Source organism: Gobius niger (genome assembly GCF_951799975.1).
Source record: "Gobius niger genome assembly, chromosome: 6".
Lineage (NCBI taxonomy): Eukaryota > Metazoa > Chordata > Actinopteri > Gobiiformes > Gobiidae > Gobius > Gobius niger.
The window spans coordinates 16106628-16123343 of NC_136857.1; the positions used below are offsets into that span (position 1 = coordinate 16106628).

The window sequence follows — 16716 nt, forward strand, 5'->3', positions numbered from 1 at the left end:
GAATGATAAAAAACAAAACAATGTGTTTGCGTTTGGGCTATTCCGACAAATGCCCTTGTTTTTGGGTAAGTTTACAGTACCGCCTGAGACTACATTTCCCATAAATCATTGCAGGCGAGTGACGCATTCCGGTCTGTGTAGTTTTCCTTGATGCCTCTTCAGAACCCCGAAGCGGCTCTATTTTTTATTTATTTTTTCTTCTTCTTCTTCTTCTTTTTTTTTTTTTTTTGGTTTTGTTAAAAACGTTGCCTTGACAGAAAATGAATTTCCAAGCTTTCTAATTGGGAAAAAAAAAAGTTATAAACCTAAAATGTTCAAACTAGCCTAAAATGTGTGATCAAGAGCGCCGAACGTAGGAGTCATGGTAACGTGCAGCTGTTCATAGATAGGGGAACAATTAACTTCCTAACGTGAAGCGCGTGTGCCTCGTCGTTGGGTGCTGCCGTGTGAGCGCCATGGATGGTTAACGCCCACTCAGAGGAATTGCTCTTTTTGCGAAGGAGAAGCTTCATTCATAGGGCTGGTAGGCGGGTAGGCGAAACGCAGGAGCGGCAGTGCACCATCAGCAGCAACATACGAATCTCACGAGCTTGAATGATGGTTCTGGTACCCCCCGAATAGGTGTCGAATCTGCCGTATGGAATTGTGACATTTTACTTTCAGAAACCATCGCTCCAGGAATGGGCTCTCAATGTCCTCATTAATTCGGAGGTCCTCTCCAGTGTTCGACCTGCCTGCCGCGGAAATACACTGACTTCCTCACCAGACGCCGCCACCGCTGCTGCTGCTGCTGCTGCCGCTTTGCTGCCGCAGACCTCTCACCGTCCTCGGCTCATTTCACCCAGACCCTCCGCGGCAAATCGGACCCCCATTTGGCTCTCAAAACCCGCACACGTCTTGAAACCGCTCTCCCGTCCTTGCAGATACGTGCCCTCCGCGTGCGTGTGTGCCCGCGCCCGCCCGCCTGTATGATGCCGACACATATGCGGATTCGGAGAAGGTCATTCCTTGGGCTTTTATTCCTCTTCTCGCTGTCCACCTCCGCGCTGTATTTCATCTACTCCGCACCCGGAATCGGTGAGTGAACGCAAGAGACACAAATGTTGCCGATGATCGTGTTTTTAAATGGCCACGACTGAGGACGCGCTCGTTCCCATGCGCTGTGAAGTCATGTTTGACAGCTCGCCTCCCCCGGTGTAAAGTCAAGGGAAGGGTCCATGCGTCGGTGCTCCGCTGCGATCGCCTCTAATCGATATTTTTTGTGATGCTCGAGCTCAATCCTTTAATAACATTGTGGCCATCTGACTTGCAGCTACTAACTATGAGTACTATGCCGCTGTAATTACTGTAAGTAGGCCCAAAGAACTGTGATTAAAGGTCTGGGGTGGACAGAGGATATGTGGTCACAGGCCTGTAAGTTTAGCTATGTTGGGACATTTTGAGAATCTGAAGGAAGCCCATTAGTCATCCTTTTATCGGAATCACATAATTGCATTGTTATGTCTCATGTGATGTGAGTGTAGCTTTCGCCCAAAACCGCCCTGAAACTGCATTTCACAATAATGGCACCTGGCATGTCACAGGCTGTGTGTGAGAGACGTCCTGAATGCTTTTAGCGATGACTGCATCAAAAGTGCTTGATCACCGGTTTCCCCTACTCGCACTCTTCCCTGTGAGTCAAGGCTATCATCTCTGCTGAGTGGCCTATAGACAGTCCACGCTCCTATTGGTTAGTAGGCTGTGATAAATGTCGTTTTCGGTGTTGATGATAGGCAGCAGTGTGATGTTTGGATTCACTTGGAAGTGGGCGTTTACATGCACCTGACTGTCCTTGAAACTGTGCCAGTTGAAGTACTGGTTTTGAAATGGGTGAGGGCCAAAAAAGGTAGAAAAAGGAAAAGACCAAAAAAGTAGCATATGAAACAAATAAACAATCAGCAGTCTTTGTTGTAAGTCACAAGGTGTCACAAAAAAATGTTGAGACCTTGGCACTGGTTTTGTAGTCAGGAAATCATGTTCAGCCCAGTAGGGGATTTTCCTACGCTGACAGCCAAATACCGAGGGCCTGTTTGTGGTCTGTGCGATGTTTTTTTTTGTTTTGTTTTAATACCATTTCATTTATGATTGAAACGGTGTTTGAAAGTGGAGGCCCCGGACCTCTTGTGCTTTAGAATAGCCATCGACCCATTCACACTTTTTTACCTGTTGTTGACAATGTAATCAATAACCGGATCAATTCTCCTCCAGCACACACCCCACTGACAGGAATAGCACTGCTCGTACCGCCCGATAACACTGCAATGATTCTTTTGAAATGTGAAACAAATGGGGAATGAATTGTTTTTGGGGCGGGGGGGGGGGGCAATTTTTCCTTTACTCACTGCTGGTCTCGCAGATGTATGGATGTCGTTTAGGGACTGACCATATAGGAACGGCATTTTTCCAGTGTGCTGTGCTCGCCAATGGCTTTTAGCACCGGTTCAACTGCTAGTTCAGGAATCAAACAAGACCCGCTCTCTTCATTATTGATGATAACAAGCAGAAAGGGCCACTCCAGCTACTGTTAGTAAAAGCTACAGTTAAGTTTTTTTTTTTTTTTACACTTGGAGAAGCAGATGGAGAGATGGGGGGGGGGGGGAATGACATACTGGCAGTGGCGTTAAGTCATTGCTTTAAGTGAGAAGTTTGAATCGCTGCGGTTGGACATCCCATTGTGCTGTGTGTTACAGGAAACTGAGCGGGTGTGGAGGGGGGAGCACTGAAGCACATATTCTCTATTTTCTGTGTGTTATGGGGATTTTGAAGAATGGACTAAATGTAATCTACTGTATATAATGGATGCAAATGTTAAGCATCCATCTATTTGAGTCTTACATATTTTCTTCAGCTGTTAGGAATCATAAAAAAAAAAAATAAAAAAAAAACATTGTGCACCTGAGTCATTCCTATGTTTGACCTTTACGGCTGGTCAAGGTGGCAGGTGAAGTGTGGCATTTTCCTGTGTGTTTTGAAGCGGGCATTTTCAAGTGCAACTTAATAGAAGTCTGTGTTGGAAATTGTGATTCAGATTCTACTACAATTTGTGCCAGTGTTACGTCTCTTTATTGTCCTGACATTCCAAATTTTGGGTTAAGTCCTGACCTTGTTTTAGTCTTCACTTAATCCTCGTCAATTGCTTTGTTAATTTCATGTTAAAGGGACTATACAGAGTTTAAAAATGTTCAAATTATGTATTTTCGTCCCCCTGCATGTTCCAGCAATGTCCTAATGTGTCGAATGAGCTCAAACCAATTCACCACAACTGCCTCTAAAATCCTGCACTGTCACTCAGAAAGGTGTTAATTCAGGTCCGAAGTGCCGTCATGCAAAAGCTTAGTATGGAGACTGCAGTTACGCGTAATACCTGAGGGGGCAGTAGTGTGTATACAAATGACCAACTTGCATCTAGTCCCTTTAAGGCCTGGACATGGTACAAAGTTTAATCAAAATAGCAAGGGCTGCAATTAAGAAGGACATATCTTCTCCAAACAAAATATCCTGTCTCTTTAGGACCTTTTTAAAATAAAAAACACTAAAACTTTAGTCCACAACAAGCACTCTGAAATGAATGCAACTTGTAAGTTTAGCAGTTCAGTTTTCTCTCAACTTCTAGCTGTAGACGTGTTTAAAAGGTGCACTGTGTGGATTACATTGCTTCTGCAAATTTAATTGAAATTGCATCAATTGTCAAATAACAATAATGACATGTATAACGTTTTTAATGTTTTCAAGCCACAATATGTGGGGCAAATCGTCTTTGGGTTTGTTGGCACAAAGGTGGAGGATGAAAGGAATTAGCTGAGCTGGTTTACACACGGGGGGAACCCAGCTACAGCACCTGTACAGGGCTTCCTCTCGCTGCCGTATAACCAGGTGGTGGAGAGCTTCATGCCCCACTTTTGCCACATGATTTCTCTGTGTCGGATGCTGTGGCCTTTATTGCCCTGAGCGTGGATGCTGAGTATTGCAGGAGGGAGAGCCAGGCCACAGCTGGGCCTGATATGAGCAGTTTATTTAATTAAAACATGAGAGAATCCCTCTGGAATGAACAGAAGGGAAGACGCACACACACTATTTATAGTCTGACATGCACACACACAGATCCAGGTCCGGAGAGACAAGAAGGAGAAGGTACTGGCCTTATGGGATAACAGCGCCATTGCTTCCCAATACAAATCAGTGGAGTATCCTTTAACCTGCATATGAAGCAATGTATTTCAGCAAGAGATGTTACCGTATTTCTAAAAGGAGATCTTGCTTTAGTGTCATAATCTCTCACTGAATGAAAATAACATGGGTAAAAGTGTGAACGAGCAGCTGCCTTCAGCATTGAAGCAATTTACAAGCCTCTGCTGCAGTCTGGTTTTTGGCTAACCATTAACTTGTACAAATTAGCATATGGCAGAGTGAGACCAAACATTTCTGACCTCAAAGACAAGCATGTTGTGTATCTGTATATCAACTTGTTCAATTTACTGACCGCTTAAAGCCACGCTGTGTAACATTTCACAGTATAAATAGAATAATACATTTACTGGTGTTTTTGTAAATACCTAAAAAAACACAGGCATCTTTTACATTAGGCTTTATATGTTGTTTTATTGTCTGTGTCAAGCAGAGTATTGGGAGTTTTTACTCTTGTGCCATAGCAACACGTAACCTGGAATCTTCCGCAGTGTCAGTTTGAAAAAGCCTATTGCAGAAACATCCTGTATCACTGCACACTTTGTAGCCACGTTGGGCCAATCCTGATCCTGATAGCATTTGAATGCTAATTTGTGTAAAAACTGGCCCAAGATCAGAGGTGTCCAGCATGAAGAACATCCCACAGAAGTGTGTGTGTAGAGTCTCAGGTGTCCAGGACGTGTCCATGTAGATCCATCATCGACTACTGAGCTGACTTAAGTCTTTTGTGACTGAAAGAGTAAGGAGAAGCGTCTGCAGATAGAAGCACAGTCCAGTCGACTGTATTTGAAAATACAATTCCGCTGAGGATGATGAAGTCATGCAAAGCAGCCCAATAATCACTAAACTCGAATCACTACTTTTGCAGCATGACTGCTGGAAATGGGTTTCAGCATCCCGGCCATTAACATCTTAACCCCCACCTTAACCAAGTTTTCTTCAGCTTTACCCAAATCCATAAGGTCACAAATAGGCCAGTGTAACGCCTCATTTGAAAGCTAAGACCTACTCATCTAAACTAACATTTTCTCTTGCGTTGTTGCTGCGTTGTGGTCACATTTTTGTTCCTCTTTTGTGGCTTTTTTGTTGCATTTTCGTCACATTTTTGCCACATTTTCATTGCGTTTTTTCACACATTTTTGTCGCTCTTTTGTTTCATTTTCATCCTCATTTTTATAGCTCTCCGAAAATGTGCTCGGTTAAGGCGGGGGTTACGAGGTTAATGCTAACACAAAAACCGTTTAAGCCTCCTGTGGTTGCAAAATGTTATGGATTTCTAGTCACAAGAGCTGACAGGCAGCAAGGCCCACCCACTCATTGTATATGTGCCAATGCTTCACAATGTTTACCATGTATGTATGCAGGAGCACCTTTGTTTAGGCTGTCCCGCTCTGCTGTCCCCATCCTCCACCTGGCTAATTGGTCCATCTATTTTAAACCAGTCAACTTCCTTTGGGCTAATTTCCAACGTCCATCAGGGATGGTCAGCATGAGTGAAATATTAACTTGGTGCCAGCCAGCCATAGAGCTTCTTTTAGACTAAAACAAGCAGGCTATAAATTATTGCCACTCACCATATTGTTGCTGTGAAGAGCTATTTAGTGTACCATGTTACATAATGTATTCAAACATGCAATATGTTGAGGAATATTGTCATACAAAAAGGACTTTTTGTACTTTTTTTTCTTTCTTCACAATAATCAAAGGCTCTGGGAAGAGAAGGGTCTAAATGCAGCCGATGGAGGGGCACGTCATCAGTGGAGCTCCACTTTTCCACAGGAAATGACGTCGCCTCAGCAGGACAATGCTAGCTTAAACTAAAAGCTAGGGCTAATCCTAATCTTAAAGCAGTACTAAGTAACTTGTTTACCTTAAATCTCCTTTTCCTAGTCCCTCTGGGGATAATACAAGTGTTGATGGAACAATTGGGAGGGTCTTTTATCTCCCCCTGATGTCTTTGGGCAGAAAACCACACTTGTAGCTTTCCTGCTCTGACCCGGAGGCCCCAATACACACGAATGGAAGCACGAAGAAGAAGCTAACAGGCCAACGGGCAAAGCTAACTTAAACAGTATTTACCGCCAAGTTTGAGTGTAAAAAATGATCTCCATTGTGTAATTCGATGTACAATGTCCCTCTCTCCCTTTGTCTTTTCTGTCAGCATAGAATTTACTCTCACGGACAATTAATGAGCAAAAAAACGTAACATGCTATGACACCTGCAGTGGCGCTTACAGCCTCTAGGGGTATGAGTTACTTAGTACTGCTTTAAGGATAGTGGAGTTTTATTTCAGGTTTGCGTTACCATATCATATCATATTACAATGTATAAATAAACATGCCAGCGATGCCAAAAACTCCTATTGTTCCACTGGACACCGACAAATGCGAATTTAGCAAAAGCTTATTACAATGAAGCCTTAAGAAGATGAGCTAATTTATCTTGTAGTCAAAGCAAAGCAGCATAATGGGAACATGGGAACGAGCTGGTGATGTCCCGCTTCCGGCAAAGGTACAAGTTTGGTTTTAGGAGAGGCGAGCTGGTTCATAGTAAAGATGGATGTTTGATTTTTTGTTGTTTTTTTTTAACCAATACCTGTAATGAAAATAATGTTTTTATTTTATTGTATTTATTTGGTGAAATGTTTCACTGCAAGGCTTTAAACATCATTATATTGAAATATATTATTATTATTGTTATTATTATTATTGTTGTGGTTGTTGTTATTATAAAGCTGTGGATAAGCACATTAAGTAGCCTGGCATCCAGACTAATCTCCGATGTTTATTAATTAATAAACAGGAGACTAGTCTGGCGACCCTGTCGTAGAAAAGCTTCTGCTTGAGGCGGGACTAATGTGGGACAACCAAAGTGCATAGCAGCCAATGAGAACATAGCGGATGTGACGACAGAAACAGCGACAAGAAAGTTGTATCATTCGGAAGTTAACAATGGCGCTCCTGCCACACGGAGTTCAGTAAATGACTTCTGTCGTTTATGTCAGAAAAACTGAAGAATACAAGCATACCGGAGCATTAAGTGAAGCGGTTGCTTGTGTTGAAAAACTGCAAAACAAAGGCACAACAACGTGACGCCCGTTCAGGGAGCTGCTCTGATTGGTCGGTAGGCTCCATATCGCTGCGTCACTTCCTTTGAAAGTGCGCAATGGAGTGTTGCCAGACCCTCTTCTGTAAAGAAGCGGAGTCTGGTTGGCGAGACTACACATTAAGTGCACTTCTCAACATTTACATGGTTGATGTAAATTTAGCAGCCCTAGTATCACCACAACAGCTCTTGTTAAGGTCTCCCGTTTGACATTTCCACTGCTGTTGCCATGGTTCCCTGAGGACGTGCACCCGTCCAAGACTTGCTCCTTTTTTTTATACTGTCCAAGCAACCACCGAAACATGCCATCCTCGTTTCCCTAAGAAACCAGTATTAATGTCACTTAGTTGGGACAGGGCCACTGGTGCATCAGACACCCTGTAAAGCTTCAGAAAACAACATTTGTTACAATCTGCATATTAATTGTATTGCGTTAAACTTATTATGAAAGTCTGGAATAATGTCAACACTAATAGAATCTTGTCTTTTTGAGGGGTAAAAGCAAGTTGTGCAAAAGAAGATTTGGCTACATCTGGGTGAACGTGTCAAACATTTCCATCCCCTGAATGATTTATGTTTCTGTATTTATTTAAATTGGCCATGGGATACTGTATACAAAAATCCCAGAAACTTTTAGCACCACTTGATTAGCGTTCTCCATTTCTCTGATGTTTTATACATAAAGTGAAAGGTTTTATATTCGACTAGTGTAAATTCCCTGGCAGGCTGGGAGGTAAAGCGCTATATTGTAAATACATGTGCACAAACCAAGGCCATGTGACTCTAAATACTCCAGTAACAATGGAATTTGGTTTAACATCAATAGACTGGTGGTTCATAGTCAGTCCTCTTACAGCCCTCCATTGACCGTGTGATTCCCCGCCCCCATGCTCTTTGCTACACACAACACACAGAACTGTAGTAAACATATGAAGAAAACAAATCATTAGAAAGATTTTATAATGTAAAATACTGTATGCTTTTATAATTTTCACATAAAAGCATTTATACCTTTATGTGAAAATCTACCTATATCTCTATCTATATACATATCTATGCATCTGATAGATAATGTACACAGACGGAAATTTTGTTGCATTGTACTCGGAAATATAAAAAAAAATTGGTACTTAAAAAGAGGTAGTGTAATATAAATAGGGGTTCTCACATTTTTTGATATAGGGAGTTCTCACATTTTTAAATAGTAAGAAAGTGTGTGAGGATGCTTTATACTAATTTGTGTGAACCCATAAGTTGCGTTCACTTTTTAATGATCTATTGCTTATGGCTCATGTGCTTCTCCTGACATTTTACAGGGAAGCCAACCGTAAAAAAGGTTTGTAGTCACTATCTGTCAGTGGGATAAAACATAGCAGTCTGTTTAAATTTACCCGAGTCCCTTTGTGGAAAGCGTTTGAACTCTGTTGTAAATATTTTAACAAGACTTTTTTTTTGGCTTTAAACCAAAATGTGATAAGTTGATCCTGACTTAAAACACTGTTTGTCTTTTGAGTTCCACTGACTTTAACGTAACACTGTTGTTATCATTACTTTTCAGTTTCTGTTGGGATTTCTGTCTGTTGACATAAACACTTACATCCCAGTCTATTACGTCACATTGTTCTGATGTAGTTGCCTCTCATGCTGTTGTATTTGCTCAGCTAACGCTCTTAGCTATTCCCTGAATGTCTGATAAGGTGGCACTGAAATGAGATAATTGACCCACACCATGGTGTGCAAACAAAAGTCATTGTGCACAAAGATAACAATGTTTTTTGTAAGCACAAGCATGTTGTAAGTTCAGTTCTTCTTTTATAATCTCTCTTTCACATGACTTCTTCGTGTAATGGCACTTGTGTAATATAGCATCTTCTCAGCACATACTCTTGGATTTAGCCACAAATGCAATGACAACACGGCGTGACTGAAAGTAAGTAAGTGCTTTATTTGTCATTGTACAACTGTACAACAAAATTGTGTTCAGGTGTTAATCCTGAGCCACTGCGACTGAGCCATTATAATTGTCACATGGAGAGCTATATTAATTTTGAGGTCGCGGACTTGATAGTTCTATGGTAGAAGTTGACTTATAACTGCCAAAATGCAGATGTTTAGATTTAGGTTTACATACACAAGATTGATTTGGAAATGTGGTGGTGCAGTCCAATCCCTAAAAATATATTATGGGGCCCAACATTTCGGTCATAGAGTTGAATAGGCCCCTATCCTCTGTATGAATTTATAACATCAACTCTAAACCTATATAAGATGACCAGCACTTCTTCCAGCCCCTGAGACAGATGGCAGAGCGGTGGAGGTGAGAAGAGGAGATTGTGCGTTGGGGCTCCTGTCACAGACACAATGGCAGTCTTGTGTTTAGGCCACTAATTATTTATGTAACCTAATCATCCTGAGGAGAATCCCCGTCTGGTCTGAGGCTGCCTTTGTTGTTGAGAGTGTAACCGTGGTTACCTGAGTCATGTGTTCGGTACTGAGGTGGACTACAGAAGCACAGTGTGATGACAGGTGCAGTTCCCGATAACAGGTGACATAATACATGCACCGACTATAAGTATCATGTGTCCATGTTCAGTAGTGAAAACGAGCAGGCCGGACTGTCTGTCCACAACTAAGAAAATAGTCATTTGTAGAGTTCGCTGTCTACCATCATTATATGGTGGAATTGACCAAGAACGTCGATTTAACATTCAGTGTTCCACGACTGCTGCTGTGGTCCTAAAATCCCCATAAGACCTACACAAAAGGTTGTCATTAGAAACAGAGTTGCTATAGTTTCCGTTAGACCAACAATGCTTGCTCTCAGGTGTCTACATCAGCACTTTGGCGACCATGGCAGCACATAAAACAATCAGCATAGAACTAAAGACTTGTTAGAAGTGGCTTTAATAAATCCTCAGTGGGTTCAAGTTGATTAGCAAGCCACTGATGCAGGCCTGATTCCTGCATGGCTTCTATGGTTCTAATGCTAAACATAGGCCTCTGAAGTGCTTTGCAGATGTAGAGGGTCACATATTTATTTCCTGGCTTATTCAATAGCAAGGCAAAACCATTTACATGCACTGTAGAAAGAGAGTCTTTCTTTGAAGACTAAAGAATAGAAATGGTTGGCTTGGCAGAAGTACTGCAGAGTATAGAAGCAGCAGTTTGGTAGTCATTGGTGATAGCGATTGTAGTGGCTTCAGAACATTTATTCAATTCGTTTTTTCCAGTATGAATATGATGTTAATATTTAGGCCTATAATGCAAGTTCCCTACCAGTGACGGACATCCGGCTTTAGCAGTTTTGATAGCACAAATGAAAGTGGTGTATTTGTAGGAGCAGTAAATAATGACTTCACGGTATTTGTAGCAGGAGTAGTCGACAACAGGAGTCACTTACAGCTGTGTAAAGGCTCTTATATGAGGCCTCACATTTACAGTAGCCTTATATGGTCATTAGAAACTTGTATATTTTGCAGACACAACTGCCAGATTTGGACAAATAGAAAAAGGCGGAAATGGCTGCTGAGACCAAGGGCTGTCACGATAATTACTATATCGACTTATCATTCAATAAAAACACATACGATATATTTTTGGGTTCGATATTTATCGTCTGACACTTATGCTTTCTTTGTAAAACTTACATTTTTAACTGTTATTGTGACATGCCTAGCTGAGAGGTTAGAGGCACATTACTGTTTTTTTTTTCATCAAAACTGCTCCGCTGACAATGAGCTGTCACATCAGTCAATCACATTGTGAAGATGGCAATGAGGTTTGGTGACTGGGCTGGGCTATGATCTTAGGCAAGAAGATGAAGATGCTCTTTGCTCAATGGCTTACACATTACATTTCTTAACTTTGTGTTCAGGGGGAATGGTACCTCTAGCAACACATTAGTATTATGTAAAGTGATTGTGGAAGCTTTAGTTGTCTAGAAATTGAGATGAGCTTTATCAAATCATAATGACAGTGTTTTCCAAACTGAAAAAAGAGGAGATAATAATTTAAATAAAAATAATTTAAATGATAATTTTCAAATAATTAGCAACCTAAATCCTGAAGGACTAAGTAGATAATGCTGCGGTTGAAAACAGTAAAGCATTGACAACATTTTTAGCCTGAACAATAATGTAATTAATAACTGTAATTGCCTCTATCTATGTCCATTGTCCAAAACGTTTCAAATTGTTTCAAACCAGAGCACTGGTTGGTTAAAATCATAAAATCTTTATTGATACAGGCAACATGGAGAGCCCGATTTCAGTTCACTGGGCATCTAAAAGTGAGCTTATTTCCCGGACTTGAATTCATTCAAATATTTATAGATTTACTTTGGTTAGTATGATATCAAAGGCACTTTCTAGTCCTAATTTCCTTTTTTAAATTTAAGATTGAAGAAGTGAACTGTTGCCTATATCTTCTGCTTGTTTCCTTTCTCTTTGAACTCAGATGAGTAACGTTTTGAAGAAAGTGCTTACTGCTCTTCACTGTCAGGTTTAAGATGCAGATAAAGGCTGATTTTTTGACCTCGAGACCTGGCTCTACCTGCACGCTGCCCTGTCATCCATTATCAAACTATTGAGTATGCAGAGCAGAATATCTGGGACACAAATCCAACAATTATAATGAAAAGACATATTGAGCCATTTAGCCATGTTGTTGCAGCTTTTGATCATTTCTTTTCTTTTAAATTGAAAGGGATGATGAAAGGGATTTAACCTCAAAGATGGCTCAAATTGGTGCCCTCATGCTCCAATATTTAGTTCTTCAAATGTTACAGATTAAAATATATGGATCTGATAAATTAGCTTTACTGTAATTTAAAGCAGTACTAAGTAATTCATGCCCCTAGAGGCCATAAGTGTCGTAGCATGTTGCATTTTTTTACTCATTAATTGTCCGTGAGAGTAAATACTACGCTGACAGAAAAGACAAAGGGAGAGAGGGATGTTGTATATTGAATTACACAGTGGAGATATTTTTTTCAATCAAACTGGGCTGTTAATACTGTTTAAGTGGCGCTAGCCCGCTGTTAACTTTGCCTGTTAGCCTGTTAGCTTCTTCTTCGTGATTCCATTAGTGTGTATTGGGGCCTCCGACCCAGTGGCAGCGAAGTTGCAAGTGTAGTTTTCTGGCCAGAGACACCAGGGGGAGATGAAAGACCCCCCAATCATCCTCTAAACACTTGTATTACCCCCCACAGGGACTACGAAAAGGATTTATTAAGGTAAACAAGTTACTTAGTTCTGCTTTCATATATTAATCGCGAAATTGTAATGTGCTTTCCCTTGTTTCTTTTTTAAATCCGTACATTAAAAAATGGCTAACAATAATACATTTATTTTAGCATCATTCATCAGCGTAATTTCAGTTAAAGAGGTTCTACATAGATGTAATAACCATTGCCGAAATGAAAATGATTTGGATAATTACCAATGCTGTTCATTTAGGACAGCTGTAGCAAACCTTACTTTGGGCGACCGTCTAATAAATTTGGCAATTATGAAACAAGTGGTTCATTCAAATCTTAAGACAAAACAAAACACTAATGTTTTCCTCTTAAATCTCTACTCTAATCCAAACAATGAGCCATCACTTGATTGGCTGTGGACCTGTCAGTTAAAAAACACATGCCGATAATTGAGACTGACTTTTGCATTTAAATCCTACCCTTATTACTGTTGCATTCATGTAATTTTCTTGAGTGCATGTTTTCTGTGTTTCTGTGCCATGCATGAAGCCTCAAGGGAACCAAAGCTTCACGGGGGACAGCAAACAGATGGACAGACAGACGAGTACAACTGGACCAATGCTGTCCCTGCTGGTGCATAACGTGGCATTCTGTTTCATTTCTGAAATACATTGTAATAAACCAAGTGCTTTGGAGATAAAACTTTAACAAATCTGCATTGTCTTATCCCTCAAATCGTCCATTGCTTGCTCTCAAGTGTTAATGTGTTTCAGAGTGTCTGCATGTTATCAGCTCCACTCCCACTGCGGTCCACAGAGAAGTTCTGTATCACTTACAATGATAAATGCTCCGCTTTGTCTTTTAGCTACGATAGCACTACGGACTCACAGCTTGGAGGTTCATCAATTGATTAGTGCCATTGATTAGCGGCGGCCTTTTAAAAGCGCCTTAAATGTGAACTTGCCTGGCCAGCCAAACTCCATCCTTTTTCAAAGATGCTTTTTTTTATTTTTTTTATTTTTAATCAACGTAGTCTAGGAGCGAGCGTGATCTCAGCGATTTCCCGGCGGGCGTAACTGATAGACGGCATCAATAAATTAGAGAAACGCTGGATATGAGGTAGTAAAAAAATTAAAATAAATAAAAAATGTGTTTCTTCATGTTTTGACACCATTCGATGCGGTTGATCTTGTGCCACCATCTGTAAACGAAAATACAGACGAGTAGTGTGAAGCCAAAATGTAAACTTCTGGTTTTCATAAGGGAATTATATGACTGTGTGTGAATGTATTGGTATTACAGCACCTGCTTTATTAGATGTGTCACAAGTTATTAGAAGCCCAAGAGAATCCTGCTACGCAAGTGCTATTACGGGTCTATTGTGTACCTTGAAAAACAGTTTTTTTTCTTTTTTAATTTTGCATCACTTTTTTGTGTTAATTCCCGTATGTGGTCAACACACGGACCACACCAACACTTAAAATGGGTTTAAGGGAAGTATCATGATTTCTCAAGGCTACCTTAGATGGCTACAAGCATCTTCCAGAGCAATATGCCTGCACTTCCCTTTAACATTCATTTACAGTCACTCTCTTACAAAAAAAGAGAAGGCCTCTCTGGGTGTTGGTTGACTTGAATGAAGCTGTGGAGGGAAGTTTGGTGTAGCAGAAGTGAGGATGCTCTGACAAGGAAGTGGGCTCGATGCCAGGCTTGCAATAAGTGCTGACGTCACTTCTGATGGGGTAAAAGCCATTTGCCTTGTGCATTTTGCCACTTTTGCTGTGTTGATGCTGACCAACTCCCCTCCACACTGCTCTTTCTGAAATGCTTGTAGGAGAAAGAATTCTGGATAATGAATTCAGGATGTGTTTTCTATTGAGGCATCAGGGTGCGGTGTGGAAGAGCTGTGCAGTGCAGCTGTGGTTTGGTTGGAAGCCACATGATCTACTCATGACCAGCAGTCATGTGACCACGTTTTACTGGAGTCGGACCTCTGTCACTGTGTTACTTCAGGTTAACAGGCATATTTTATTTGTTTGCGTGGATTGTCATCTTGGCTGTTGTGCCCAAAGGTCTGATTTTTTTTCCATGTCAACACAAATGTATCAACGTGATTCTTTTTAGCTTCAGGTTAACCATGTCACACACAGGCAGCTTTAAATCCACTTGAGTGCTATATGGTTTATTTCAAATGTAGATTTTATTACACCAATAATGTCTAATGCCCCTTATATGGACTGTACATGTGGATTGTCCCTCTAGGTGTGTGCTGAGTGGCCTCTCGGGAAAGAGTACAGTTCTGCTTACATAACCCTTGACAACAGGCCTGGAAAAGAGGAGTGGAGGGAAACGGACAAGGAAAAAACAATAGTGTCAAAGATAAAAGAATGACTGGACTGTGTAAGCAAGAAGTGCTAACTTGTAGTTTTGAGTGGAATTTTGCTATGCATGGGTAAAAATCTAGGTGTTTTTAAGGAATTCTACCATTTTCACAGATGGATGAACATCACTCTGTTAGTGTCACTTAAACAAATTGTTCCTTTGATGCATTTTATTATGACCCTTTTGTTCAAACAGTTAAATCAGAACACTTCTGTGCTGTCAATTGGTTTATTACCCTAATAAACCTTATATGATCCAATCTCGCACATCAATGGGCTTCATTGCAAACAGTGACTTGTTTACAACAAGAGATTGTGGCTTGACATTGTTTTATTCTACCTGTTTCTGTTTTATTCTTATAAAACAAAAGCAATATTTGTCTCTGCCGCCACTTTCTTCTGAATGCAGTGTAATTGGAGGCTTCTCATTCTTGTCATTTGACTTGAAAGCGCAATCAAACTTTGTACGTTTGTGAAACTTTCTCTTGCTATGACGTTCAAACCACAAAACGCCCATACTCCTTTTCTTCCCAGGACAGGAAACGCATCAGACAAGTCGTTGTTTCCGTAGAGGGTGTATGTGTGATTCTTTACTCTCAAGATATGACTTAACTAAACCAATCTATACCATACAATGTCCTACGCTGTTGAAATCATCATGAAATAGGAATTTATTGGCGCTGACTAATACACATGGCATTAGTGACCGCATGTTTGAGTATTGACCGAGCAGCTGCTGCGTGTATAGTATTGATCTCATCGCCTCAGGGCCTCCTCGGCATCACTTACGCCGGGTCACGAGAGGTACAAGGTCTGTTCCTGCACTCATAAAATCCAATAATGATCAAGAAACACCACACATATTTCACATACCGCCCGGAAAAAAGAAATGTCAAACTCTGAAAATCTTTGGATCCACATGTTTGCCTAGTCAATAATGTGGAATTAGGGTCATTATAGTGGCTAATTGTGAGGGATTTAGCGCCTATGCTTTGAGTAATCAGCTGTTTACTTTCCAATAAGGGATTCAAATAGGCTCCTAAATAATGCAGGGCTAATTCAGAGTGGTTATTTCCTTGATAGCAACGTCAATGTATCTTAAAAGTGGCCGTGCTCGGTACATTCATTCATACGCTTGCCCTACTTCCTTGCTTGTAAATGTATGCACGAGCAACGACGAGTGTCACCGAGATGCATTGGAGCTCAAATGTGCCTTTGCGAGAATGACAGCTTTAATGCCTGAAAGCTTTGTGTAGGTGTGTTGTGCATGTGTGTCCATGAGTGCGCACGTACTGTAGAACGCATTCATGGAGTCGTGGTGGAGGGGGGGGGGGTGAAAGTGCTGGTGTAGTGCTTATCAGAGAGCTAACAGAATGGGAGCGATCGCCTCCCACTGCTGAGCTATCAATGTGAAGTTAATTGCGTTTCCTTTTTCCAGGCCTACACCACTGCAGCAGCTGCGGTCAGGGGCGCTTTTGGGCTTGTCCGTCAAACTATTTCTGTATTGTAATGCTCGGCGCAAAGGGAAAAACACCTGCACCAAGTGTCAGGACAGTGAAGCGTCCAGTCCAGATGTGTTTTAGATATGAGAAGATCTTTTGTTCGCTGGAGTAAATTATTACCATGTTCGAAGTTGACTGCTAGTGAAATACATTCTGCAAAGTGTTTTTTTCCCCCTATACTTTTGCGTTAGTGCTAATAGTCGCAGTAACCATCCGATCCAGCTATTTTGCTATTGATACCGATACTGGGTTTTGACTATCTACCCCATAATTGCCGATACCACTTTCAGAAAAGTGGCTTTCTCT

The 16716-nt window shown here is 41.1% G+C and overlaps 1 protein-coding gene across 1 annotated transcript in view; it reads left to right on the plus strand.

Annotated features, from left to right (window-relative positions):
* The first annotated feature begins 943 nt into the window (after window positions 1-943).
* Window positions 944-16716, plus strand: part of b4galt5 (UDP-Gal:betaGlcNAc beta 1,4- galactosyltransferase, polypeptide 5) — a 32296-nt gene continuing 16523 nt past the window's right edge. Inside the window, exon 1 of the mRNA XM_079558524.1 lies at window positions 944-1077. Within this exon, the coding sequence (XP_079414650.1) occupies window positions 969-1077 (109 nt within the window). The 5' untranslated portion in view covers window positions 944-968. The remainder of the gene's footprint in view (window positions 1078-16716) is intronic.